General features: G+C 40.3%; 1 protein-coding gene across 19 annotated transcripts in view; it reads right to left on the reverse strand.

Moving 5' to 3' along the window:
- Positions 1–930: 930 nt before the first annotated feature.
- nbeaa (neurobeachin a) overlaps positions 931–25889 on the reverse strand; it is an 86793-nt gene continuing 61834 nt past the window's right edge. The window contains exons 25-61 of one of the 19 annotated variants that reach the window (XM_067491928.1): positions 25688–25841; positions 25244–25267; positions 24737–24820; positions 23854–24034; positions 23030–23154; positions 22849–22917; positions 22549–22717; positions 21843–22231; positions 21389–21525; positions 20490–20644; positions 19081–19207; positions 17970–18089; positions 16808–16941; positions 16113–16174; positions 14464–14528; positions 13960–14068; positions 13628–13794; positions 12560–12684; positions 12316–12465; positions 11726–11862; positions 11461–11578; positions 10709–10811; positions 10451–10566; positions 9553–9665; positions 9030–9170; positions 8628–8747; positions 8048–8200; positions 7791–7955; positions 7481–7570; positions 6609–6786; positions 5954–6025; positions 5415–5570; positions 4970–5140; positions 4752–4853; positions 3468–3664; positions 2892–3043; positions 931–2584 (exon numbers count right to left, since the gene is read on the reverse strand). In XM_067491928.1, coding sequence (XP_067348029.1) covers positions 2494–2584; positions 2892–3043; positions 3468–3664; positions 4752–4853; positions 4970–5140; positions 5415–5570; positions 5954–6025; positions 6609–6786; positions 7481–7570; positions 7791–7955; positions 8048–8200; positions 8628–8747; positions 9030–9170; positions 9553–9665; positions 10451–10566; positions 10709–10811; positions 11461–11578; positions 11726–11862; positions 12316–12465; positions 12560–12684; positions 13628–13794; positions 13960–14068; positions 14464–14528; positions 16113–16174; positions 16808–16941; positions 17970–18089; positions 19081–19207; positions 20490–20644; positions 21389–21525; positions 21843–22231; positions 22549–22717; positions 22849–22917; positions 23030–23154; positions 23854–24034; positions 24737–24820; positions 25244–25267; positions 25688–25841 — 4921 coding nt within the window. In that variant the 3' untranslated portion in view covers positions 931–2493. Of the gene's footprint in view, positions 2585–2891; positions 3044–3467; positions 3665–4751; positions 4854–4969; positions 5141–5414; positions 5571–5953; positions 6026–6608; positions 6802–7480; positions 7571–7790; positions 7956–8047; positions 8201–8627; positions 8748–9029; positions 9171–9552; positions 9666–10450; positions 10567–10708; positions 10812–11460; positions 11579–11725; positions 11863–12315; positions 12466–12559; positions 12685–13627; positions 13795–13959; positions 14069–14463; positions 14529–16112; positions 16175–16807; positions 16942–17969; positions 18090–19080; positions 19208–20489; positions 20645–21388; positions 21526–21842; positions 22232–22548; positions 22718–22848; positions 22918–23029; positions 23155–23853; positions 24035–24736; positions 24821–25243; positions 25268–25687; positions 25842–25889 lie in introns of all 19 variants that reach the window. The other 18 variants (XM_067491938.1, XM_067491925.1, XM_067491926.1 and 15 more) reach the window with 18 other exon arrangements.

Below are 25889 nucleotides of genomic sequence, written 5' to 3' on the forward strand. Positions count from 1 at the left end.
CAAAAACACGGAAAATTTTAGGTATAATAGGGAAATAAAATGCAGGTTTGTCAGTGTGGTTTGTCTTTTTGTGAACTGTACTGCAGCTGCCCAATTCTTTGGTTTTCTCATGTGTAACCTGGAGAATCTGTGGCTGTGGAAGTTGCCGTGGGGCTTTTCACATGGATCCAAAAATCACATGAAAAAAAATGAGTTCTAGAGTTCTTAGGCTTCTCAACATGTTATTCACCTAAAACGTAGATAAAATCTCTTTTCATTTGAGACTTGGCTTACATGATTTGTTGTACTGTGTACCTTGTGGCTACACATTTATGTTTGGTCGATGGGTGAATGCTTGCTCTCTCTCTAGCACAGCGGCCACGCTCTCTCTTTTTATTCCTTGTAATGGATGTATTCCCATTTTTACATCAGGTATGCATAATGTGTGTTGATTCAAATTTCATCCACCTGAGTAAAACAATTCAACAGCAACAACGAACCAGATTCCCATGAGGAAAACTTCCAGTTCAAACATATTTTTACACTGGTTTTATATAAGAAGCTGCACACGAGTGGCTTTAGGTTGTTAGTGTTTGTCATGGGAACTGCATCTGTTCAATGAGTTTGAATTAAGCAGGAGACAATGCAGGGTCTACAGATAGAGGAGGTGGAATAAAAAATAAAATTGAAAGCATGGAAATACTTCAGAATAATAACAGACATCCGAAGTGAAACTCACAGCAAAGCAGCTAGTTTAAAACATATTCGAGTGTGTTTGGGGGAAACGTACTATCTGAAGAGTTTCTTAGACAGGAAGATCCCTTTTAGACTGCTGTCTCAGAAAAGCTACTGTGCAATAAGATGTCCCCAATGTCTCACTCTGTGTGTGCAGCACCGCTGTCAAAAGAAATAACCTTTAGTGAAACAGAATATGTGAACAATGAAAAGTCATCAAATTCTTTGCATATTTTATTTTTCTTATCATGATTTTTTTTAACTCACACATGTCATATTTTACATCTTTGCAATAAAACATGAATACAATAGTTTTTAGGGTTTCATAGATCCAAAAATATTTAACCTTTTTTTTTTTTGGATACGTAAGTCGATAGAGTATGTGCATGTGCGCATTTGATCGAGATGGCTTCACACATACAGTACATCTCACGTCTCATCCCGTCCCCTGCTTCCCACCTCTATCAGCTACAGAATCATGATATTGCTTACAACTGTGAGGTTGTAAAACTTAATAATCACACATGAGCTCATGTCTTAAATACAAACATCAATGCACAAATAATCCCGTTGGGAAAATGGACCTAAACAAAATGACAGCCGACCAGAAAGAACCAAGCTAATAAATAATGATATGTGATTGGTGCAAAGTGCAAATACAAAACAAACTTTTACATTGATTTGATTCTCTTTTTTAAATAATCAACAAATGTGGGTAAGTGAAGGTTTCCATTGCGCTCAGTCTTATTCAGCTGATTAAGTCTCCCACCAAGCCTGAACCAAGACTTTATGTACATATTTGACAAAACAATCACCAAATATACAAAGGAAATCATGTCAGTCTTGTGGTTGTCTTCCTTGGTGGCACTGGCAAGACCTTTTCATCAATACCATCTCGGGCAAAACAATCACCATCCATGACAACGCTGTTATAACCATCAGTCTTGTCAACATTATAATAATTATTACACAATATTTTACATACGGCAAGTCATTAATAAATTAAAGGTGATAAGCGCAGTTTGTGTTGTGAAAGAACAAGTGTAGACTCTGATGGAAGCAGAGCCTTATTTACACAGAAATCAGATTTAACCCTGCTGTGGGTAGAAGAAAAATTTATATTAAAAAAGAAACTAAAACCAGATAAAGTCAAATAAAATAAACACAATAAAAGTAAATTGAAACCCCCCGGCAAATTTTCAAGGATGAATTTAAGATTAATCGAACAGCACCGGTTTCTGAATAGTAGGTGGGGCTGGTTGATTTCTGACCATTTCTACTCAGTTTAGACAAATCAAAGAAGTCTTAATTTATAGTGCACCCAAATAGCTCTTTTCAAACAGAAAGTTTACAACTAAATGCTAAACAAGAAAAAGAAAAAGAGAAAAGAAAACTTAGGTTCTTTGTCTGTGAAGCATTAAGCGTACCAGGGAACCACAATTGCACCAGTCTTGTGAGTGGTGCGGGTAGGACTGACCTCTACAAGGTCTGCTTGACTTGCTCTTTTTCCCCCCATTCTGCAGTCTCTATTTTAGTAGCAAGTTTTGGTATGCATCTTCAGGGTGTTATGTGTCTGTGGTTCCACACTTGTGTGTACGTACACGTTTTCCACCAGCGCTGCCGTGTCTTTAGAAACGGTGAACTTCTAAAGGGAATAAAGCCTAAGGTCTGGTACTTGCTTTTCCTTTCCTCTCAGTACCTGTAGTTTTCCCCGTGTTGCAGATACACAGCAGAATGCATCACCTCCTCTCCTCCAAGTTCTTCTTCCCTCTCCACACCTCAGTACCTGTTCTGGTGTTCGTAGTGCCAGCGGTTGAAGTCTATGTTGAATGCCACAATGCTGCCGGACGCCATGCCAGTGATGAGAGTCCTGCGGATAGAAGACGCAGATACTGACATCTGTAAACCAAACTACACGTACTCCATAAAATAGTTATTTGTTAAGTTTACAGGGCGTTACACAGTTAATTTTTTGTACATTTTCTTGGGCCTTGGACATCATCTGAGGTTTGGGTAAAATAAGTAACTTATTAGTGATCATTCAATATTCTCTGCTGCCCCCTTGGCATTGTCCCACTTTCCCTTACAACAAAACTCGAAGACACAACCCAAAGTTTGGCTGCTTTCTTAGAAATGGCCCCACTGTCGGCATCTACTTCTATCTGCACCGGTTTTACCTCTGGTCATGTGAGAGGTCCATGGCACGGATGCCGGCGTCACAGCCTGGATAGATGTAAAGCTGTTTAAAGTCACACGCCTGCCACACCTCCACAACTCCGTTATCACCACCTGTCACCAAGTTCTGTCCATCACTACTCAACAAGATTGCCTGGAGAAGAAAAAGAAAAAAAGAATGAGGATTCTCCATACACTTAGGAGTAGCAGTGCATAATTGTGTTCAAAATCTATATAGAATTAATGCATTAAAATAATATAAATAATATAAATAAATAATATTGTGGGGTGACTGTGGCACAAGAAGGTTGTGAACCAATCCCACAGTTGTCAGTTCGATTCCCGGCTCCTCGTCAAAGTATCCTCAAGCAAGACACTGAACGCCAACTTAGTTGCTCCCGGTGAACGTTGGCCAGCTGCATAGCGGTTCCTCCATCGATGCGTGAGTGATTGTGTGATTTTGAGTGGAAATGGGTGAAATGGGTACAGCGCTTTAAGTGCTAATAGGTAGCTATATAAGGGCAGATCTTTTATTACAATATATTTTACACAAATTATATGAACTCTGAAAACCTTACCCGGGTGGAATCGTTAACTTCCATTTGGGCCAGCAGCTTTCCATTGATGCTGAAGTTGCAGAAGCGGCCTCTTTCATAGTAGATAATGCAATGGCCTTCGCTGGATACTGAGATGAGGCGGGGTCGCTGACACAGCTCTGGCCCCTCCAGGGCCCTAAGCAGGTCCCCTGTTATAGTGTGGACTAGGCATGGGCCCTCTGAGCAGTCAGACCAAAGCAATAAACAGTTGCGTGAAAAACTTTGTACCCATTGATAAAAAAAGTAATGGCCAAAAGTGGCAGTAAAAGAAAGGAATATTAAAACAATAAAATTACATCATGGCAAAAGTTTGCATACATTTTGACACCTAGTTGTTTTAAAGCTACAGTAATGCTTTATAAGTGGCACCAGGTGGGTTAAATTTGGATTAGAACTTAGGGGCAGTCTCAAACAGTTTGTTGCTGAGCAACAAAAATAATGAAATCATTGAAACGGCTTTAAGACCTCAAAATGATGGTAGGGATACCGGTACAAATTGTGAGGTACATAATCCAAGAAGTAGAAAACAGACAAAAATAACTGAAAGTGGCGCTAGGACACAAGGTGGGAGTCTAAAACTAGCAGCAGGGGACCAGACAAAGTCCTTAGAGGCAACTGGAATAAAAGTCCACATCTTTACAGTCAAGCATAGTAAATCTGGCGTGTTTGGGAGAAAAGCATGCGGGAAGCCATTTCTTATATCTAAATATAAGATAGCAGGCATATGGAGTATTCTGAATAACTTGTAAAGAAACATGTTAACTAAAAAAAAAAGTTTTGGAACAAGACTAAGAGGTCTGATGAGGAATATGTGTACTCGCTGAATGTCTGTTAAATATTATGTTGATGAATAAAAAATTTTGTTCCTGTAGTTCTGCATTTGATTTAAGTTTACTATATATAGTAAAGTTACAACATTGTATTTGTTTTGGATAATATCAGCTCAATCTGTAATACAACATCCGAAAATAAACTTTGTGGATAAATTAGGACAAGTACTATGTTGTTTGTTTGATGTGTCAGCAGAAGAGAACTGTTTCTTTAAAGTAGAGTCTGTTGGAAATGTGCACAGCTTTCCTTGTCACACCACAATTAGTAAAATGTCTTTTGGCCATTAGCTTTGCGGCACTTTTCCACTGGTATTTATGTAGGTGATAATTGCAACATTTTTCCATTTGGGTATTTAGATGTTCCATATTCATTATGCAAATCATTGAACAGATCTAAATGTAAATTTAGCACACAGACATATGAAATCCTACAAACCTTTCGCTCCACTGATAACCAGTCCCAGCTCTGCACAGACAGACACACACACCACCTCGTGGTCATGTCCTGTCAGTACTGCCCTTGGAGCAGGATAATCACCTTAGGAGGAAACACAAAGGCACAACACCATAAACCTCATGTAGAGTTCTAGTGTTTCTGAGCTGGAAACATAGTCATTGACAAGTAAACATTCCCGCAAGCTGTTTCTCACTCACTGTTGTTAGGGTTGTCCCCTATAATGTGGTGTCGCCCACTCCAGTACCACAGAAGAAGAGTGGCATCTCTGGAGCCTGACACGATGTAGCAGTCTCCTCCGATGTAGGACTCTGACCTAGCCAGACACGTCACTACATCCCAGTGGCCAAAAACTATCTGGGTCAACTTTCCTGTGGAGAGGAATTACAGCTAAGTCAGTATGTGTCCTCTAATAATACTTCTGAAGCTTGTGAAGGTTCAGCTTCCAGCATAAAAATACACTGGCAACTGAAATGACAGCTTTCAGTCTCTGGGCCAATAAATGTAGCAATGTACTGTGTGTCCATGTGCATATGTAAAAAACAAGCTCCTCAATTCACAAAAACAAAAAACAAAACCTGACAGCTAAGAGTAAATTTACACTGTACTTAATGAGCATGTTCTTATAAATAATAAAAAACCTACCAGTTTCAGTGGAGTAAACACGAAAGCTCTTGTCCCAGAAGCCGCAGACCAATATGTAGCGGTTATCGGCAGTAACCACAAAACAGTGAGTGTTGATTTGGATGCTCTGGTCCACCAGGTCAGTGATCTGACGCTTGTTCACGCCTGAGTTGTTTGCTTCATGGGTGCACAGAGATGTCAGTAGGTTAATGAGGGCACACACATGCACACACAGGGTGACAAGCGAGTAAACTCTAACTTATATCTAACCTGATAATTGATCAACCAGGTCAGTTAACTTACAGACTTTAAAGCCTGTGTTTTAGCAACATATGTACATAAATCCCTTGTGTAACATGATATACTGAGTTCGTTCCCAGCCAGGCAGTGACCTGTCTGCCCTCGTCATCTGCTTACGGAAATCAGTGAGCTTAATGTTATTATTACTGAATGCTAGAGGTGTAGACATTAAGTTAGGATCATTGGGCATTGTTTTCTATTTTTTTAGGTCATCTCTACAGTAAGTGCTAAATCTGGTGTGAGGATGTTTGCGCACTGACCTATGAGAGGATCCATCTCAATGGGAAGATGATGAGCCTGTTCTAGGGAGTATCCTGGAGCACCACGGAGGCCTGACGGTTTGAGGGGTCAAACATTACAAACATATACTGTATACACACACGTACTGTACATACACACATTAAATAATTGGGTAGCTACACTCGTTCGTATAATCCATCTAATGAAAACCCTTATGTTCAAAAAATGGTGTCTGACGTGACAATAAGAAAAGCTTAAAACTCCCTTATGACCCTTTATAATAACATGACTGTCATAGATTTTACAGAGTCTGCCGTGCTAATAGGGTCATATAATGATGCTTTAATTAACAAATATGTCTATGTCAACATACAGGGTGTGAACAGAATTCAAGTACTAATGCAATACGGTTCAATTAAATAGGTCCAAAACAAACTACCACTGAAAGTAATGCACATCTGAAGTTCAACGTCATAATTACTGTTCCTGGTAATGTTTTCATTATGTGATATACAGTCACATTTTGATCAGTGATATAAATGTTATATCTAGATATATATTTAGATATATTTTGTTATTATGACTAAATATAAATGAATGCAATGTCTTGTCAATGCAGAGAACAATTACATCCAGCAGCAAACCGGCATCCTGCACTTCAACAAAAGCACTCACCGACTGTGTTGTGCCAGCGGTTGACGGCAAACAGCCGGCTACATGTGACGGTGACGACTGCTGGTATGCTGAGGTGAGGGAGCGTGTTGGCTGCAACGTGTGTGACGGGAGAGTTTGAGGGGAACTTGAGCACCATGATGACATCTTGCTGCATCTGATCCTTAAACATCAGAGGGCTCTGGGGAAGGAAACACTGGTGAGACAGACAGAGAGAGAGAGAGAGAGAGAGAGACAGAGAGAGAGAGCGAGAGCGAGAGAGAGGGAAGGACAGGGAGGAGAAGGAAGGGGGAAGAGCAAAGAGGGAAGATTGGGAAGGGCAGGAGGAATGGAAACGGGGGAAGAGGGAGAGACAGAACAGATGGGAAAGAGGGAGGGGAGGGAAGGGAAGGGAAAGGAAAGGAAAAGGTATATTAGTGGGAGCACAGGGACAAAGTAGGTACACACACTGAGGGTGAATCTAGTCTCAGGAAAGGGGGTGGAGGAACTGGTTGATCAGGGTTCGGGACTGATTGATGTGAATGGCTGACGTGGAGACACAGAGGTCTCGTTCTGCATAGGGTAGCAGGGAGGGCAGAGAGGCTAAAACCAGGGAAGACCTTCATTGCATACTGCACCTGTATGCAATATACTGTACTCTCACAGTCCACCAACACACTGGCAAAAAGCTTTTTTTATCAGTTGGTCATGGGCTAATTAATTTGCAAGCATGTGTCTACTACGTCTTGTATATACAGATTAATTTATTTCTCTTATATGTCTTCAGTAGCTCTAACGTTGAGGTCTGAAAACTGCACTCTAAGCAAATCTTAAAAACACAAGTGTGGAACTAAAAATAGGAGCAAAATATGTTGAGGTAAGCAAGGTTTTCTCACCAGGTGCATGGCAGAGGAGCGAGGTGGATGCGGCTCTATGAGCAGCTGGGAGGGGATCTGACCACAGACCTGAATCTGTGTCTCAATCATCTACAGTGGGAGACAGAGAAGATATTAACATGGGAGAGGAAAAGAATCGTTACACACTTCTGAAAATATAAAAACTACATTTGGAAATAATAATTCAAATATGTTTTTACTTTTTTAGCCATTCGGAGTAATTATCTTTTTGTGGGTTTATAATAAAAACATCACTGCAGAGCAACATTCAATATGTCAGCAAAACAATAATAAAATGCTGAAAACTAACCTCACGTGGTGCTCCATCTAAATTATCGAGGTTGACTGCTCCCTCATAGGACAGAAAGTTGAACACGTTGAGAGCTCTGACTGCTTCTGGCCCTCGCTGCTTGTAGCCAAATATTAGATCAATCCACTGGTGAAGCTGGCATGACACAAACTCACTCTCCAATGCCTGTTCAAGTGCAGAGAGAGGCAGAGGTAAGTGTTTCTCACCTTTTTTCTTTTTATATTTACATTATACAAAAGCTTATGAGCGTCTCTCACCATCCGGTTAATACGGACAAAGTCTTCCGGTTTCTTGGCCCAGGCTGGAAGCTCAACATCGCACACAGGAACCCCATCATCTCGCACGCCGAGCTCGTACTCGTTACTGTTGACGAACAACTCAGGCAAGTAGTAGAACTCCGGGATCAGCTCCTAACACACACAGCAGTTACACATTGTTCATTTTTTTAAAACATTTCTACTCATTACTAATTTTATGAGTTTGATGGATGCCATTAATTTCCATTACTGAGAAAATCTGGTTTTTAGATTATTTTTTAGGTTTGTGTAACCAGAAAAAAAAACATGTATGTTATTGTCTTCTGTGAAAATCTAACCTTCCGGTCAAGATCAGGTTTAGAAAATGTTTAGGTACAACAATTGTCAATCCCTATATATTTAAAGGCTTTCAATATGAAACTTTAATTACTAGCAACAAAATATTTTCAGACTCTAAAGCATTTTTAAACTGCAAAGGTGAAAAATACATTCAATTCAGTGAATTCGGTTATTTTAATGTTCTCCAGTAGGTGAAACTAGTCACTTCAGTACTGTAGGCTGTTCCTTCAGGAATAGTTACCTTAACATCAGCCGTGTCTCTCTGGCAGTTCCTCCATGAGCGGCCTATTCCAGAGAAGCCTCTGTCTGGATGGTCAAACTTGTTATCATTTGCATTGAGGAAAAATGTGGTGAACGGCTCCTACAGGCACAAAATATCATCATCATCATCTTCATCAAAAAAAAAAAAAAAAAAAAAAAAAAGCCTTGGGTGTCAGGCACGATTCAATAGATGCTGGAAGTCATATAGTAAATTGTAATTTTTACAAACTGAAAATGATTTTCTATTTGACGTTCATGTCTCACGAAACATAAACATTTTCCACTTCTGACTTATCTATTTTTCTCCATAGTGAGTTGCTTTGGATGAAAGCGTTTGCTAAACTGCTAAATACAAATGTAGTGGTCTTAAATAGATACTTACTATTCTTAGCATCCACATCAGTGTTGAATGAGCAGTGGAGTATAGCGTTGTATAGTGGTGAGAAGGCGTACTGTCATCATCCCATGTCTCATAGCGTTCGGCATAGAATGCTGCTCGCTTGGGATTCAGTGCACCGATTGGCTAGAAGTAAAAGGGATGTGGCTTAAGTCAGGGATTACAACAGAAACTATTCATGCAAGTTCTCTTCTATCCTTTCTAGAGAACACACCAAACTTATTTTAAAATGGTTATTGTTTGGACAGCAATGCTAACTAGCTTTCTTGGCTTTTAAAGCTATTTTGTTCATCTTCTGAAGGCAAGGATGCAGAAAATTACATCATCAGTAAAATTACATGGTTCCATTTAATTTGTACTCTGGTGAAAATGCAACAAAGACATGTTCCTGCTAGGCCTTGGTACGATATGACTGGTACTGCTTGACATGTATTTTTGCTTTTTATTTATTTTTGGCTTTAAATTCAGTGGAAACAGCGCTGTTTGTTGTCTGTCAGAGTGCTCTAACCTTGGAGAGGTCTCTGAAGTTGCCAGGTAGCGTAAGATCGAGCTCCTCTGAATCATAGTTGGTCAAGACCCAGGGGAAGACAGGGTACTGATTTAAATCATTATAGGTCCTCCCTGGATAAGGGGAGGATGAGACGGGGACAGAAGAGGGAAAATAATGTCACAAAGAAGTCAGTGAAGATGTAACCTTTTTGTTGTGTCATGCATGCATGTGTTGGTGTTGATCTGTTTTTGTGTTAGTCTTGTTATATCACACAGTTTTGTACTTTACATTATATGCTCAATCAAACTGTAAAGACAATTTTGAACTCAAAATCACACTCCCGATCAAACATTTAATTAGTGAGGCTAACTTCTGAGTAAAGATAAAGTGCCAGTCTGGTATTAGAATTACTGCAACCCAGGTTGTAGGTTTATGTGATAAAAGCTGGTCCAACAGTGCGAGGCATAAAAGGACAAACTGATGCCAAACTGCCACATGCCAGCTCATGTAAAGTCTTTTAAACAAATGTTCACTTGCATCTATTTATATAGCGTAGTAGAAGCTCATTAAGCATATCTATTACATGCATACAATGATCAGCCATGGCATTAACATCACTGGTGGTTTTGATATAAAAATATTATAGTTTTTCATTTGCTTTTATTTATTTTTTTACCTAATAAATGCTGACGTATCATTATGGGCTAACCACCTGTCAGCACATAAACTGGTTAAAATAAGCTCTGCCTGTAAACAAATGTTCAGGTCACACTGGTAACTGTTATTATGCAAACAACAGCTGAGCTGCTACTGTAGCTGGTTTATCTTATTTAGAACTTACAGTTTCGTCTTCTCAGTACAGTATTTTTACAGACTTAGCAGAATGAGAGCTCATAAAACTGAATGTAGACCTTACCAGCAATAGTGTTAAGGAACATGAGGTACTCAAAGTTGGAGATCTCTCTCCTCTGCCAGCGCTGTGTCATGTTGGACGACTTGAAGAGCTGACGTGGGGTGGCCAAGGAAATCCTCCTGGGATGGGCAGACAGACACACACACACCGACCAGACAGACAAGTGTTTAAATAATTTCCTTTCCATCCAATTAAAAAAAAAAACTTCAATTCTTCCAACAGAGAACACTGGTGGACCAGCCGACTACACCTTGAACCTACCTGGCCTGTGGCAGGCCGTAACTCGTTCCTACCCCCACGCGTGGGAGACTGTAGACCACCCTTTTGACTGTGGCCTGGTCAGGGAAGTTAAACATCACAGACGCTGGCAAAAAGACAATATACAGTTTATACGTTGAAAACACAGAGCCGTGGATTTTTAACTAATGTTAAAATAAAGCACACTGAGGTTATGCTTTACAGTGGAACATTATTTGGAGTTTCTGCATAGCAATTAAACCTAAAGAACTGGCAGTGTTAGTCTATTTAGCCTTCTTCATCCTGAACTATAGCAGACAGCAACAAAGCACTTTGCTGAAGAAGGAGAGTCATCATGCTGCACTTGGTAAGATAGAACTAGAAATTAATGAGAGAAAACACATTTATATGAAGAGGCTGCACTCCATTAATATGCAATATTCTACACTCACTGCATTTGCAAAGCTATTCTAATGTTTTTTATCTTAATGTTTAAATGTATCTATTACTGCTTGCAGAGGAAAAGTTTAAACATTTTCAGACTAAACTTATATTTGTTTTTTTATTATTCACAAAAAACAATAATTATCAAACTAGCATTTAATGGCCCTGATGCCCCGGTTGTTTTAGTGTTTGTCATTTTTTATCCGTTTGTTCTAAACATTACTGTTCGGGCCATTTTTGCCTTTTCTCGAGATCCTCACTTATTACACAGATGCATGTGTAGAGAAGCTAATACATGTGCGTAATTTAAGAAAAGTAACTTGCACACTCACTTCTGTTGGCCATGAAGACCTCCAGACCAGTATTCTGTAGGAGGTAGCGTCTAGAAAACACAGCTCGAATTTCACTGAACATCCATTTACCGTGCAAACCCTCTGAGTAGGCCAGTACCTGTTTAGGATCAACGTAAATATGTAAAAATTAATCCAAAATAGAAAATTAGAGTAAATAGAGGTTAAAATGTAAATGATTGTCCCAGGTCATCATGAGTCTTTTTTCCCACCTTTGCCTGATGATAAAGATACAGTTTGTCCTTACTTTTGCATCAGTCTTCTTAAATGCAGGATCCTCTTCATCCACCTCAAAGTAAATCTCTGTAGTGGTGATGGATAAAGTGCCTCGAGCCACGACCACTGGAGCTACCAACTGAGCTGGAGTACTCAGAACCACAGGGCCTGGGGTGGGGTGGGGGGAGTTGTATTACTCAGGTACAATATTACTACTTTAAGAACTTGTAACATTGACAATCTCATGATACAGCATAGTTAAAAAAAAAAAAAAAAAGTACACATACTGCAACAGAATCAGCGATTATTTGCTCTGTCCATTTTTATCTACGGTAAACAATCCATACACATATGTAAGTAGAGAGGAATCATTGGGTTAAATCATGTTCTCGGCCTGGTTTGAATCATGAATAATTTTAGTATTAAGTATGATTTGATTCTTTTGAATTAACCAAAACAGCCAGATGGTTAGTATAGCAGCATAACTTTCAAATTCCCGACTTGCCTTTGGAGGTAAAAAGTCTTGGACGGAAACATACTAAAAACAAGAGTTACATATAATTTACTGTTCAGTCATGCTGTATGATGGGACGTGTGTGTATGGCTCTGTGGCCATCTCACCTGCAAGGTTATCAATCTCTTTTTCCTGCAGCAGGCTAACGGCGTCATCGTCCCCCTCCAGCATCAACTCCGCCTCTGGGTTCTGGGTGACCACTGATTGGCTGCGGAAATTCTTTTTCGACTTAAGAGCCTCATCTTCCTCTTCTGTACCTGTATAAGTGTGTTTTTAAGTGTGTGTCTGAGGGCGTTGTATATGCAAAGCAGGTACTGACCAAGCAGGTTTACATGAGTGCACATTACACACCGTAATCGTCTAAAGCTTTGAGCGACACGTCGGCGTGAGTGGATCCAAAGGCATTTCGCACGAATCTCCGTCTCCTCCTCAAGTCGTCTTCCCAGTAGTCTAAACGCCAGAAATCATGTAATTGGCTAAAGAAACAGAAAAGAAAGAGCAAAAATAAACTGTTTCAGTTGTTAGAGGAAAGCAAAATGTCCATGTTAGGATTTGTCCTTTGTTGACAATAAATTAAAGTTTGATTTGAAGCTGAAGTTGGAGCAAATTCCAAAACTGAATCGTCTTTATGGAAGTAAATCTTAATATTTGGCTATAGGGGTGAGATTGACTACAACCACATCTGCAAACACAAATAACTTTCTAAAAAATACAGATGAACTGTAGGGTTTAATCATGCTGGTGGTATAAATATCATCAAAAACAGATCACTTTTGATAAAATTTCACTTTATTTATTTATTTATTGGAGAGCAAGATGTGTTTACTAGCAGCCTGCATGTTGCAGTAAACAATTTATTTCATCAACTGTGACATGAGGGAGACAGGCTTCAGATGCTGCATGACACATGCCCTTAAATTAAATCACATGGCCTCAGATTAGCTGCCAGCCTGGATGCAGATCTGGATGACAAGCAATCATTGAATTAATGTGCGTATGCCACTGTGCTAAATATGGAGATCATTCTTGCACAGCTACCAGGCAGCTACAGTGTTCGGTTTCAGCTTTCTGTATGTGCTGTCACTCATGTACAGTAAAATAAAGATTTTCAGGATTCTTCACAAACACTTTAAACATGATATATTTTTTAATGTGGTTGCTGGATTGTTCAGCGACCATAGCCACTAATGCACAATACTGCATTTACTCCATTTCCACTAATGACATTAGTAACAACCATAACCACCATGTAGTTTTTACAGACGATACATTATGGACTGTTCTGACTTTTGCTGATGCAATTTTCTCTTCCATGTGAGCACTCAAACGGTGCAATGTGTCCCATAAAAAGACATCCTGTGTCATCTACAATACCCCAGAGAGTAATTTGATGCACACTTCCTTGTATCTCCCGCTCACCTCTGTGACATCGTCCCCCATGCTCCGTGCTTATTGGTCAGGATGTTGAGGATCTTCTGTTTCAGCTGGTTAGCAGTTACATGGTCTCTGTGCTTAGCAGCACTAATTAGGTGATCACACATTTTCTCCTCCTCTCTTCGGTCCGCAGCATACTGGGCACAGTTAGACTGGCGGGGAGTGGGAGGTAAAGAGTTGAATGAGAAGCAGATATAACGAGCAACTAAAGCTTGCGGAGATGAGATCAGTAAAAACTGAATTAGATGCTTGACATAAGGTTTTCACCTGTGTGATTTAATGACAAACAGAAATGTGCATCTATGTCCAGTATGTACCTCAAATTCAGCATGTTTGTGCACGTCCTCAGCCCTCTGTCGGTTCAGGATGAACTCAGCTTCGTTGGCAACACGCACAATATGATCCTTCATGGCGTGGCACAGAAGTCTGGTTAAGGAGTGAGAAACACAGAGAAGTGACAACAACTAAAGGCGTTTGTATGCATATATAGTACATTTAAAACCTTTTTATGATGTTGTTTGGATGAAATTTATCTTTTTTGTATTGTGCTTTAATTAAATTTAGCACAATACGCTAATTAAAGCATTGGACTAAAACAAACAAAATTACAGGCTCTGGAAATAGACTTGCACAAATCAGCTGTAAACCTAACTGCACTTTAATGATTCGGCCTCCTACTGAACACACACGGCACTTATCCTGGCAAGGTTCTCATTAGGGCTCTATCATACCCGTTAGTTGTTGAGCACTGATAACAGTACTGATGTTAATGTGTGAATAGCAGGGAATTATGTGGGGTGATAATCAGTGTGACGGATTACCTTCCCTCATTAATGAGCTCTATGAAGGCCAGTCCAGCATTCTTCTGAATGGAGTTCTGCCACTCCTAAGAGGAGAAGACACATCAACATTTGCAAAATTAGCAATAAACAGATGTAGTACACTCTCTGGAAATCTAATTGAATAAATAAATCAAATAACTACATTTTAAAATCTGTTTTTTTTTTTTTTAGCAAAAACACATATTAAACATATAATAAAGGAACTAATTTTCAAACATGTGCTTATCAATTAGCAGAATTGTCCACTATGTACATTGTGTGTGGTTATCACAGCTGTCTGTACTTATTGCTCAGAACAAGTCTTCACAAACTCTACTACTATTTCACAGTACATATATTTTATCGCGTGATGGTTGGAAGAGTTCAGTGGGTTGTTGTGGTTAATCAGGTGATCAACACGTACAAAATGTCAGTAAACATAGTAAACAGTTTTTGAGAAAATGAATTATTTCATCAGTTACACTAGCAAAACTCATCAAAATAAGGATAAAGATTCTTAAGAGCTCTCTAATGTGAATGCACTCATCTAAGAGTATGTGAGTGTTTTATGTGTTTGTGCATATGACAGTGGAACAGGATAAGAGTGTTGCTGAAAGCCTCAAACTATCAGAACTCCATTAGCTCCACTAGCTCTTAAGGCTGTGAAGGACATGTGGGAGCATCTCCTGTTACATCCCACCATCCAGAGAATCGATATCTGGGCTAGGGTTTGCTCTCCCAGGCCTCTAATGGCAGACAAGGCCGGAGCCATGGGTAATACTATACATGCTGACGAGCAGTCAGCCAGGAGAGTGGAGGAGAGGGAAAGGAAAGGGAGTGGTGAGAGGAAAGGGCATTGGTAGAAGATGAAAGCCGTTGTCACTGAAACACTGAGCTAAAATGGACCAGGAAAGCTGAGGTGCCTGATGGTACAGTAGAGGCAGGAGAAAAAAAAAGCAAGAGGAAAGTAGAGATAAAAGTGGAGAAGAATATGAGGAACAAACTGAGGGGCTCCTGCAAGGACGAGAGCTCTTACAGGAGGCCAGAATCCAACAAAACCCTGACGAGGTTGGAGACAAATTTCTTATCAGAAAAGTAAAAGGATACTGATCACCTACACCATCAGGGGAAAGTTCTGTGGAGGTAAGTGCTTCGCTGCTGTTGCTGGGTCTTTTCAGTTGAAAGTAGGATAATGCACGTATTCACATTTAATTAATGACAACTTTCATTTTTTGTGTCCATTAATGATAACTTTTTAAAAGAATTAAGCTGTGATGCTTTTCAATATGGTTCATAAAAGTAAAATTAAGTACAAGTAAAATAGTGGAAACTCTTTTTGTAGCCATTACAAAGCCATGCTATGAATGAAAACTAAAGTGTAATGAAGGATGTACAGTTGATATTGTATTTCATCTGCAATGCGCTCATTACGTAGTCAACTCTGCCTCACAGGGCAAATCAATACCATGACAGCTTCCTGTGTGGAATCAATTTAGCCAATTATTATACATCTTAAAAACAAGATAATTTAGAAAAATGGGTTGGAAATAGGACACAATAATAGCAATTTGTTCGGGCTCTGAAAAAATGAATTGTATGTGTGAGGACAATAACTAGAACACAGAGTGGTGAGGTGAGAAGTTACCAACCTGAGAACACAGCAGCATTACCAGCTCCACCACAGATGTGCTAGACTTCATACACACCAGACCTGCAGCATAAAAGACATGCAGCACAGTCAGGAGACTCTCTTTGTTTCTCTGTGACACACACACACTGCTGCGAGACATAAAAATATCATCAAAGAAGACACTGTAGTGTCAGTGGTTTCTGCTATTGTATACAGTCATGATAGTCAAGTTTATAAAAAGCATGCCACAGGGAAGACAGGAACAAACAGTAGAGAGGGGAGGATGGGGGGGGGGGAGGGGAGGATGGGGGGGAGGGGCAGGAAGTGAGGAGAGGGACAGATCAACATAGAGACAGTGGATCATGAAAACAAGACGCCAGGAAGCAGGTGGGCCGAGGGAGGAATGCGTTTAGCATAATCTGACAGCAGCAGTATTGATGCAGAAATTTAGCATAATCTGATCTAAAAATGTTTATTTGCATTATCTAGCTGACAAATTGATAACAGTACAAAATGCAAACTTCATACCTTCTTGATGAATGAGTGAAGCAGCAAACTCAGACACTCACTCACTCACTCACTGACTCGCAACTAAACACACACACACTTTTTCACTCACTCGTGTCTGTGACACAAACATCGTAGTATGGGACAGTGAATGGGGAGACTCCACAGAGAGACGCCAGTTAGAGAAAAAGGAGCCGTGTACAGCACCTGTACCTTCTATGAGCAGTTCCTGCCCATGGCTACCCAGCAGCGTCCTGGACAGAAACGGGGCAAAGTCCACAAAAATCTCCCTTAGCAGGGGAGCCACCTTCTCCAGAGCACGCTCAAGCTTGGTGGTGATACTGTGGGGCAACAAAGAGAGAGAAAAGATGAAGATATAATGGGTGAAGATAAAAAAAAGCAACAAACAGGTGAGAAAAATGGGAAAGGCAAAAAAACATGCAAGAAAGGCAAATGTAGAGATAGGTGAGGAAAAAGGGAGGACAAATTACACTGAATGATAGAAGGGAAAAGGCCAGCTGAGAGACATAAAAGAGACAAACAAAACGAAAAACCTGTGAAATGGACACAGATGAGACAAAAATGTACGGATTTAAAGAGGCTTAGTATGATGGTTTGGTATGAAAGCACTATTCCTGGGTTAGTGTTAATTTTGACTGATGATGCTAGACTTCAAAGCTGAGCTACTCAGCTTAGCATTGTGACATGAGTGAACCTAAAAAAACTGGAAAACACTGAAAATGTTTTACCATAGCTCGTTTAGTAAGCGCTGCACATCTTCATTTTAGTGCCTTTGTGTGTGTAAACTGCAGATAACATTAAGAGTAAAGTACTTTGTACCCTGTTCTAGTTTAAATGGAGAACCAAGGTAGGCAAAGTAGAGCGAAGCAGACTAAAATATGGAGATATGATGGCAGTGAAGTGCATATCCTTGGCCGTGTAAGCATGTGAATTCTGAAACAGACCTGTGTCAGTAGCATATACAGTTACTTTAGTTTTAACCTGCTCAGCTTGTCAGATGTCTGAAAGTTGCAGTGGAGGTTAAAACAAGCACTGAAGTCAGTTTAAGCAAACCAATGCCAAAAGTCATTTGCAAAGACCCTTTGACTGAGGTCTGATGTTGAGTTTGGGGTTAGTGTGAGAAGACGTCATGCCAGAAGTGACAGAGCTAACTTTGTTACAGCAAATATAAAGTTTGAGGTGCTGGTTTGAAACTAAAGTGATGCTAGGTGTTAGCAAAGATTTCTGTCCTTTCTCGCATGGCATTCTGGGAACATTTAGTAGTGGCTGGGCATAGCAGACGGTGTGTGGTGGAGGTGGGGGGAAGGGAGGGGGGAGGGGCATGGGGACAGTACGAGTATCTCCTTGCCTAAAGCACTGTCCTGCATCTCGGGGGGCTGCCTGGAAGCCTGCCAGAGAGCTAAAAGACTTGAGCTCAGGGGGCGTCTGACCGCTGCGCAGCGCACACTGCGCCACCTCACAATAGGCACTGAAATACAAATCACACACACACACACATACAGACATGCACACTGATTAAGAGACAGATGCACACGCACCCACCTACTCCTGTGCATGTGCACTTTTAGAAGCACACATACAACATGTCACACATATACTGCACATATCATAACAAACCATCTAACAAGGAGAGAGTACATTGACAGAAATAATACAGAACAGAACTGCTACAAGGTTCAAAGTGATTATGCAGTATTTATTCTTGTAATTTTATTTCCTAATGTAATTATTAACAGTCTCATATCTCTGATCATCTTGTATATCATCTTGTGTCAGACGCCTACACAGAGTATGGAAACAGAAAAATACAGATTTATGTACTGTATGAGAAGTACTCTGAAATACATCATGACTTGAGTGTAAGTAATTATTAAAGCTTAAATAAGAAGTACTAATATTTTTCTAATCTATAGTATATTATATCTGTGGCATTAAAACACAGTTACCATATCAAAATGAAAAGCATCACAGCATCGACTGAGGAGGATGTGTGGGAGGTGCGTGTGTGTGTATGTGTGTGTGTGTGCATTTAAGCATAAAATACTGTAAATGTTATGGAGTTACCACAAATAAAGCAGATTTTGTAGCTTTGAGAAGACTTTGAGAAGCTGATGTCAGCTTTTAAAAGCAATACTATGATCAGTCCAATATTGTGTTGCCTAATATCACCCAGGCTCTAAAAAGGAAGAAGGTTCACCCCAGTTGTTCCCAGCTCTGAACAAAACGTATGTAACCCTACAGTGTTTCACAGTAAGCTGCTGGTGAGAATTCTTCTGGAAGGATGAAGACCTAAGTGTGAAGTGAAATAGGGACAGGAACAATGGATGGAAAAGGACAGGGCACCCAAGAAAACAGACAAACAAAACCAAAAAACAAGCCAAAAGGAGAAAAAAAAGAAAGAGTGGTAGGAAAGTGAATGGCTGAGGAGATCAATAGCTGTGTGATGGTGAGAAACTGACCTCATATTTTCCATAGTGTCTTCTGGCATGGGTGCCACCGTCTGCACTGCGGGCAGATTCTTGCTAGTGGCACCGTTGACAAACGACGAAGAGGAGGAGGAGGAGGAAGAGGCAGAGTCTGCGGCACCTATACAGGGCAGAGGAAGAGCGAAGAGACCGATGAGAAATATGACGAGTATTATAGTAACATGAATCAGGCGAGACCACGATTAGCGTGCAGAACAATAATAAAGGAAATGTTTTAATGTCCTGATCAGCTGCAACCAAATTCAATTTGGATAGAATTTCATCAGACATGCAGCTGCTTGTCTTCTGGTAATGGCTTCCATTTGTGAAAATAGCTTTGCAATCAATATACAGAATCCATTCCAGGGAACAAATACCTTCCTTGTCCATTATGCATGTATGATACAGTACAATGTCTGACAAAGCTCCGAATACAAATCCACTGTGCAACAATGAATTTGCTGAGTATGGCGCTGCATAGAGCTGCACGGCATCTTATGTGTATTTGATTGTTATCTTGTTTTTCTAAAATGTATTTCTGTTTACTGCATAGGTTCACAATTTTTCACGTGAATCAGTTATGAATATGAACACTGATCTGGTTGTTCATGCTGCAACTGTTACACTTGTCCATACTGGCCTTTTAAAGATCTCTTTTAAATGAGCCTTTAATGGAACTTCACAGTGCCTGTTATGTGCAAAAATATTTTCTAAAGTTCATTTGTCCTTATAATGAGGCTTCAGCTATAAATGGAGTAATAATATCTGTTATTAGGTTCAGATCAGCTTTAGAACAGAATTTTTGCACATAATGAGGACTGTGAATTTTAGCTTCAGCAATCACACTGAAAGTCTATTATGGAGGAATCTTTTAAAGGCCAGTATATAAATGAGGAATAATTGCTACGGGGACTTTCGGTTTCACTGTTTATGCAGGGCCCATGACTGTTGATTTAATTTACATTTGGAGATCTGTAAACCGATCCTTTAAACTTATTCAACATCCAAGTCAAAAAACTCTCTGTGCATATGTTTTTCCTGCATGGAGTGTCAAATGTGAGCAGGTACCCGTCCTGCATGGGAGAGTTGCAATGAGTTTTAGGGGTAATGGCTCTGCCAAAATATCTTATTTCTTGTACTGTAAGCTGTCAGCAGTTTCCTTTATTTGATAAATCAAATCAAACTGATCATAAAGAAATCTGCCGGCACTATTGTCAAGGGCCAGCACACGAGCAATTTGCTTCATATTATAGAAAACAATTTAACCTTGCTTCATAGAATAGTCCTCAAATTGTCCGAGGCCCTTCACACAAACACCTTTGTCATGCTGCCGGTGTCCGTCTGCTGCCTCTCCTTGAAGACATACACACACACACACACATATACGTGCATATGCATCTCACCTGTAGTGTTGATCATGCTTTTGGGTGTTGCTGTCGCAGCAGCAAAAATATTGGGTGTGCTGCCAGCAGTAGCTGCTCCACTGGTGGTGGGTGTGCCCACTGTGTTGACTGACAGGCTGCCAGGGGGCGGCTTTTTGACTGGAACCACAACACTCCTGTAAGAGATGAAACACAAAGGCATAGAGTAGTCGTGCACACACTTTACTCTTTATTAACCTTAGGAGTCTATGATCATGTCTGCATGATCAAATAGCGCAACTGGTTTAATGGTAAACACCTATTAATGTGGTATATTATGGAAAAAAACATTTCAAAGACAACTGCAGACTCCTTATGGTTAAAAACTCCATAGTGGTATCCTGGGTCTGTGTCTTGGTCAGAGCCCACGGCATGAGAAAACATATGTTCGAAAGAAGGTACCGTGGACTTCAGTTGCCAATGAGATGACAGATGCTACAGATGCGGAGGTATGATTATGTCACTGTAATGATACATAGATCTGTTACACAGTTGTTTAACCTTCTAAATTGAGTTTTTTCTTGATACACACTTTACTCTAAATTTAAAAATCCACTAAAGTCCCACTGTGCTGTGTTTTTTGTGTATATTATTGAAGATTCATTAACAAAATCAAGGTAACTGCTGGCAACTAAACAAATTTTTTAATAGATGTTACAATCCAAAGAGATTTTTTTTTTAACTTGGTGAATAATTTTGTAAATGCAACCATTGTTTGTCCACAGCTGATGTACAACTTGAGAAAATGCAGGTGTACTGTATCTGTAAACGATTAGTTTAGGCTGGAAAAATTGGTTTACGTATAATCTGTCAGGTTGTACTCTGCCGCTAATATCCCTGCCTGGTTTTCTGCTCCTTGTCAAACAGTAACTGGGCCTGACCTGTCAAAGGAATGGAACTGCATGGGCAGCATGGGGTGTGTCTTCAGGGCAGGGTCTGGGTGATAGGGTGTCGGTCCCGAATCCTGTCCCAAGTCTCCACCATCGACTGGTGCTGCCACCAAGCTCTTCAGGATCTCCTGCATTTCAGAGAGAACACCAAATTCGGTGACTACAAGAAAAAACTGTTAGAGGGGTTTAATGTCCTGACTTATTCTTTTTTTACTTTAATATGTATTTTTACAAAACATTGGCATTGACAAAACCTAACAGAGAGAAAACTAAACTTCCATGCATGTATTCAGACCTTGTTTTAAAATCCATTTTAGGTGTACCATCTACAAGCATGCAGCTAAAATTAGAGATTGGGTCTTGACTCCACAATATGTCTCAGAACCTTGTTTAGATAAATCTGAATTTACGCAGCCAGGTCTGAATGGGGGTCCCCCACACCCACCTTTACATTGATGCCTTTGTTTGTTTGACTAATGCTGGAGATGGACGAGGGTGGGGCTTGGTTGGGGTTGGGGGTGGAGCTTGGGTTGTGTGGAGAATCTAGAAGGCTCTCCTGTGACCTCCTAATGTCAGTCGACAGACTACACAACAGATCCGTGCCTCCTCCCCCGCCTCCTCCCACTCCTATGTCTCTGTCTCGGTCTCTGTCTGCCTCTCTCCCCACTAGGCTGAGGCCAAGCCCCAGACCCATCTCTGAGCCATTCAGGGATCCGGCCACGTGGCCCTCTTCTCCAATGCCCGAGTCTGTGTGGGGGAGGCCGGCACGTGGAGAGTCATCCACAGGGGTGGGGGTCTGTTTGTCACGGTCAGAAAAGCCTGAAGATGGATGCTCTGGAGGAAGAATGCAAGGATTTACTTTATGAAGATAAAGAGTTATTTAATTACACAAATATAGAATTTATGTTGGTATAATGCATTAAGATTGTCAGTTTATCCACCTGCTTGTAAGCTTTTATTTTTCATTTCTTTATCTTCCTCCTTCACCAGCCTTTCTCGCTGTTATTGTCTTATTTTGTTGACAGAGGTTTTGTTGTTTGCCAGAATCCTGTATTCACTACACCAATACCACTATCATGAGTCACCACTGGCTCAGCTGAGATTACCCTCTAATACAGAGGATATTGCAGAAAAAGAAAAACAAGAATCACCTGTGCTGGTTGGAGAGTTGATCTCATGGCGAATGCTTCTTCCTGACAGGCTGGTGGATCTGCCAATCTCACGTTGGGGCTCCAAGATGTCCCGGTACTTAGATACCATGAGAACTGAGATAAAGTAAACGACTGCCAGTGCCAGAAACTGAGCCTGCTTACTGTCATCCTAAAGCAAAATAACACACACACACACACACACACACACACAATTATTCAGTCAAAATAAATCTTTTTCTTTATACTTATAACCAGACAGGAGATACTGTATGAACTAAAAATACGTGCACACACTCTTACCACATCTCTGAAAACCACAGCTCGAAGACGATTGATGTCTACATCCTGCAGGAGTCTGTCTGGATCCTGCTAAATGTAGAAGACAGAATGTCAAATGTGGTGTGTCATACATATGCATGATTCTGTGCGAGATTTTAAGTATTGTGAGCAGATGTGTATTTCAGTTGTGTGTGTGTGGTACCTTGCTGGCGGTGGAGGCACTGTGGAGGCTGTCCTGTGACTTGCTGCTGGTTAAGGAGGACTTGCAGCTTCGATCTCTCTGTCTCTGCCTGCACTCCAGACAGTTTCTCACTGCCACACAGCACACTGATGGAGACAGAGCAGTAAAGATGAAACATGCACTGTAAGTATCATAGGATGAGCCTCACATTTTATTTGTCATATAGCGTACAGTAAGTACGCTATATGACAAATAGCTACATTATGAACATATAATATTAACTGAATATAGGACTACAATGCAACTAATGGTCAATTTTAAAAAGAGAAAAATCATGGATGCTTATTTTCTAGATAAATCAGTTATTTAATTCTCCAGTGCATCAGGAACAACTGAAAAATACCCCAAAATGTCCCAAAGCCCAGGGCACTATATTTTAGGATGCAGAACTGCAGGTACTTACTTTTAAGAACCTGGAACCATCAAATATTGGTATCTTAGCATGAAAAGTTAGTTTTCTGTTTACTATATATATTACACAATAAAAGTGCTGCTATAAACCTCTTGCCCACTGCCCACAAAAGGATAAATTGAGGAGGAAATCAGGGTTTAAACATTAAATAGTGAGAGAATTTAGTATTTGGGCTGAAATAAACTCATAACATGAGCTCATAAACTGTCAAGTAAATTAACTAAAAATTCATCGACAAAAATTTATAACGATCAGAAATCACTGCAAATGTGATTAACTGTGCCTTTTTTAGTTGCAGCCCAACAAGAGCATGAAGTTATGTGTGAAATTTTAAACAATTGGTCCAGACTGAAAACTTCAAAGCGACACACACCAAGACGGAGGCACTGCCTCATCAGCCCTCCTGAGGACATGTTCTTCTCTGCTTCGATCTCACTAAAATTGAGCGAGCTGGCAAACACCAACACGTCCACCATGGCCATGAGACGAGACAGGAAGGTGACCGCTGTCTCTGAAGACATGCCCTGTGTTGCCTCGATGTTCTCCAACTCAGTCTGAGAAACGAAAAAACACACACATACGCTTGCCAATTATTCAGTGTAAAACTAACATGATAAGACAATGTATGAGAAGCTTTCACTGGTTTTAGAAATGTAATATAATACTGTAGGTTCGTCTGTTTCTCAACAGCAGAAGCAACGCTTTGAAAACTGGTGCAGCTGAATCTTGCACAAACACAACAGCCGTGGCTGGTTTTACCAACAAACAGGAAACACAGCCTTGAGTGTCATGCCGGTTGAGTGAGATACAATGAAATCTGGCAACATGAGGTGTTCTAAACAACACAGAGGAAGTGCAGCCTGATGACACACAGGTAATGGTAACCGTGACATTGTGAAAGTAGCAGTGTGGTCTATTAGGAGAAACAGAAGCAGTGTAGAGACAGGAAAAGCCAGAGTCCTTACGTTCACACCAACCAGAAATTAATTATCAGAGTTTTAGTGTATCTACATAAATATGTGGCAGAGTTAAAACCTGCATTCAAACCAAATGTGTGGTTTGTTGTGTCTCTGCTTCGGCAAGCAGAATGTGCAGGGCTGTGGAGAGTCGACAAAGTGCAAGCATCTGGAGGCTCGTCAGAGCAAGTGAGCACAGACATTTGGGGAATAACAGACACACAGGGTGAGGACAGAAGGGCTTGGGTTGGTGCTCTTAGCTCTTCGGGTGATGGTGGGAGTCTCAAGCTTTTTACGCACCTCTCCCCCTGCGCCTCCTCCCCCAGGAACAGGGGTCACCTCCTCTCTCATTGACCCCCTCTGGGGTCCGACTCCTCCTGCCTTCTTTAGTGTTGATAAAAATGGGACAGGCTTAGCAAGATGCAACCCCCAAGGAATTTTGGAAAATTCACATGCGTTATCACTCGTAGAAAATTCTCTATTCACCTCAAAATACAGTACGTTATATTCTCAAACACTAATTTCTCCTTATCAACCATCCACCACCTTTGTAGTCTATTCCAACCCCCTTATTTGCATAATATTCTAACAAAGTTAGAATATTATATCTTTAAGAACAAGATACACTGAGGCAGAGCGTTCAATGCATACACACAATTTGTACAACCTACTGATTAGCGGCATAGAAGCACAACAAATAGAAACACTATGGATGTCAGACAGTCAAGGGTTAGTGCCAGTCACAATGGTAAATAAACAGAACAAATTACTAGTAGAATAGAAAGAGAGGAAGAAACTGCAACTTACAGTGTTGGCACTACTCTTAGAACTCTGCACATGCAAAAAAACAGACAAAACAGACAAAAAAAGGACAAGAAAATACACACATCACATTTAACACAGAGAGGAAAAGAAAAAAGATTAAAATAAATAATATAAATATTATCAAGCTATCAAAATAAATAGATTGTAAAGTAAAAGGATTAGAAAAAATATCAAATAAGGTTAAAAAGGTGTGCAGGAAATGTTAGGTTGGCAGTAAATATATAGAAACACATGAGAAGAATCAAGAAAATAGTTTTATATTTTTATTTGGTTAAGCTATCCTTAAACGTATTTCCAAGACAAAAGAAACTCTCTGTTTTAAATTTTTAAAAGACTAAATATCTCAACCACTGTCCTGAGTTATGAAGCAGCTGTTGAGCTGCAGTTTTCCCTCCTTCCACAGAGGGGTGGAGTAGAGCCACTTACAGAAGGGGAGGTGGCAGCAGACAGAAGAGGCAGGATGCCTCCACACGCAATGATGATGTTGTCCACCATCTGAGAAATGAGGTGGATTGTGTTGTGGACGAAGATGATGTTCTCATTGCTGTTCACAAAATCCATCACTGACTTGGTGGAGTGGCTGTAATGGAAAGTAAGTGTAAACATCATAAGTATGACTTCACTTTTT

The sequence above is a fragment of the Channa argus genome, chromosome 22, assembly GCF_033026475.1.
Source record: "Channa argus isolate prfri chromosome 22, Channa argus male v1.0, whole genome shotgun sequence".
Lineage (NCBI taxonomy): Eukaryota > Metazoa > Chordata > Actinopteri > Anabantiformes > Channidae > Channa > Channa argus.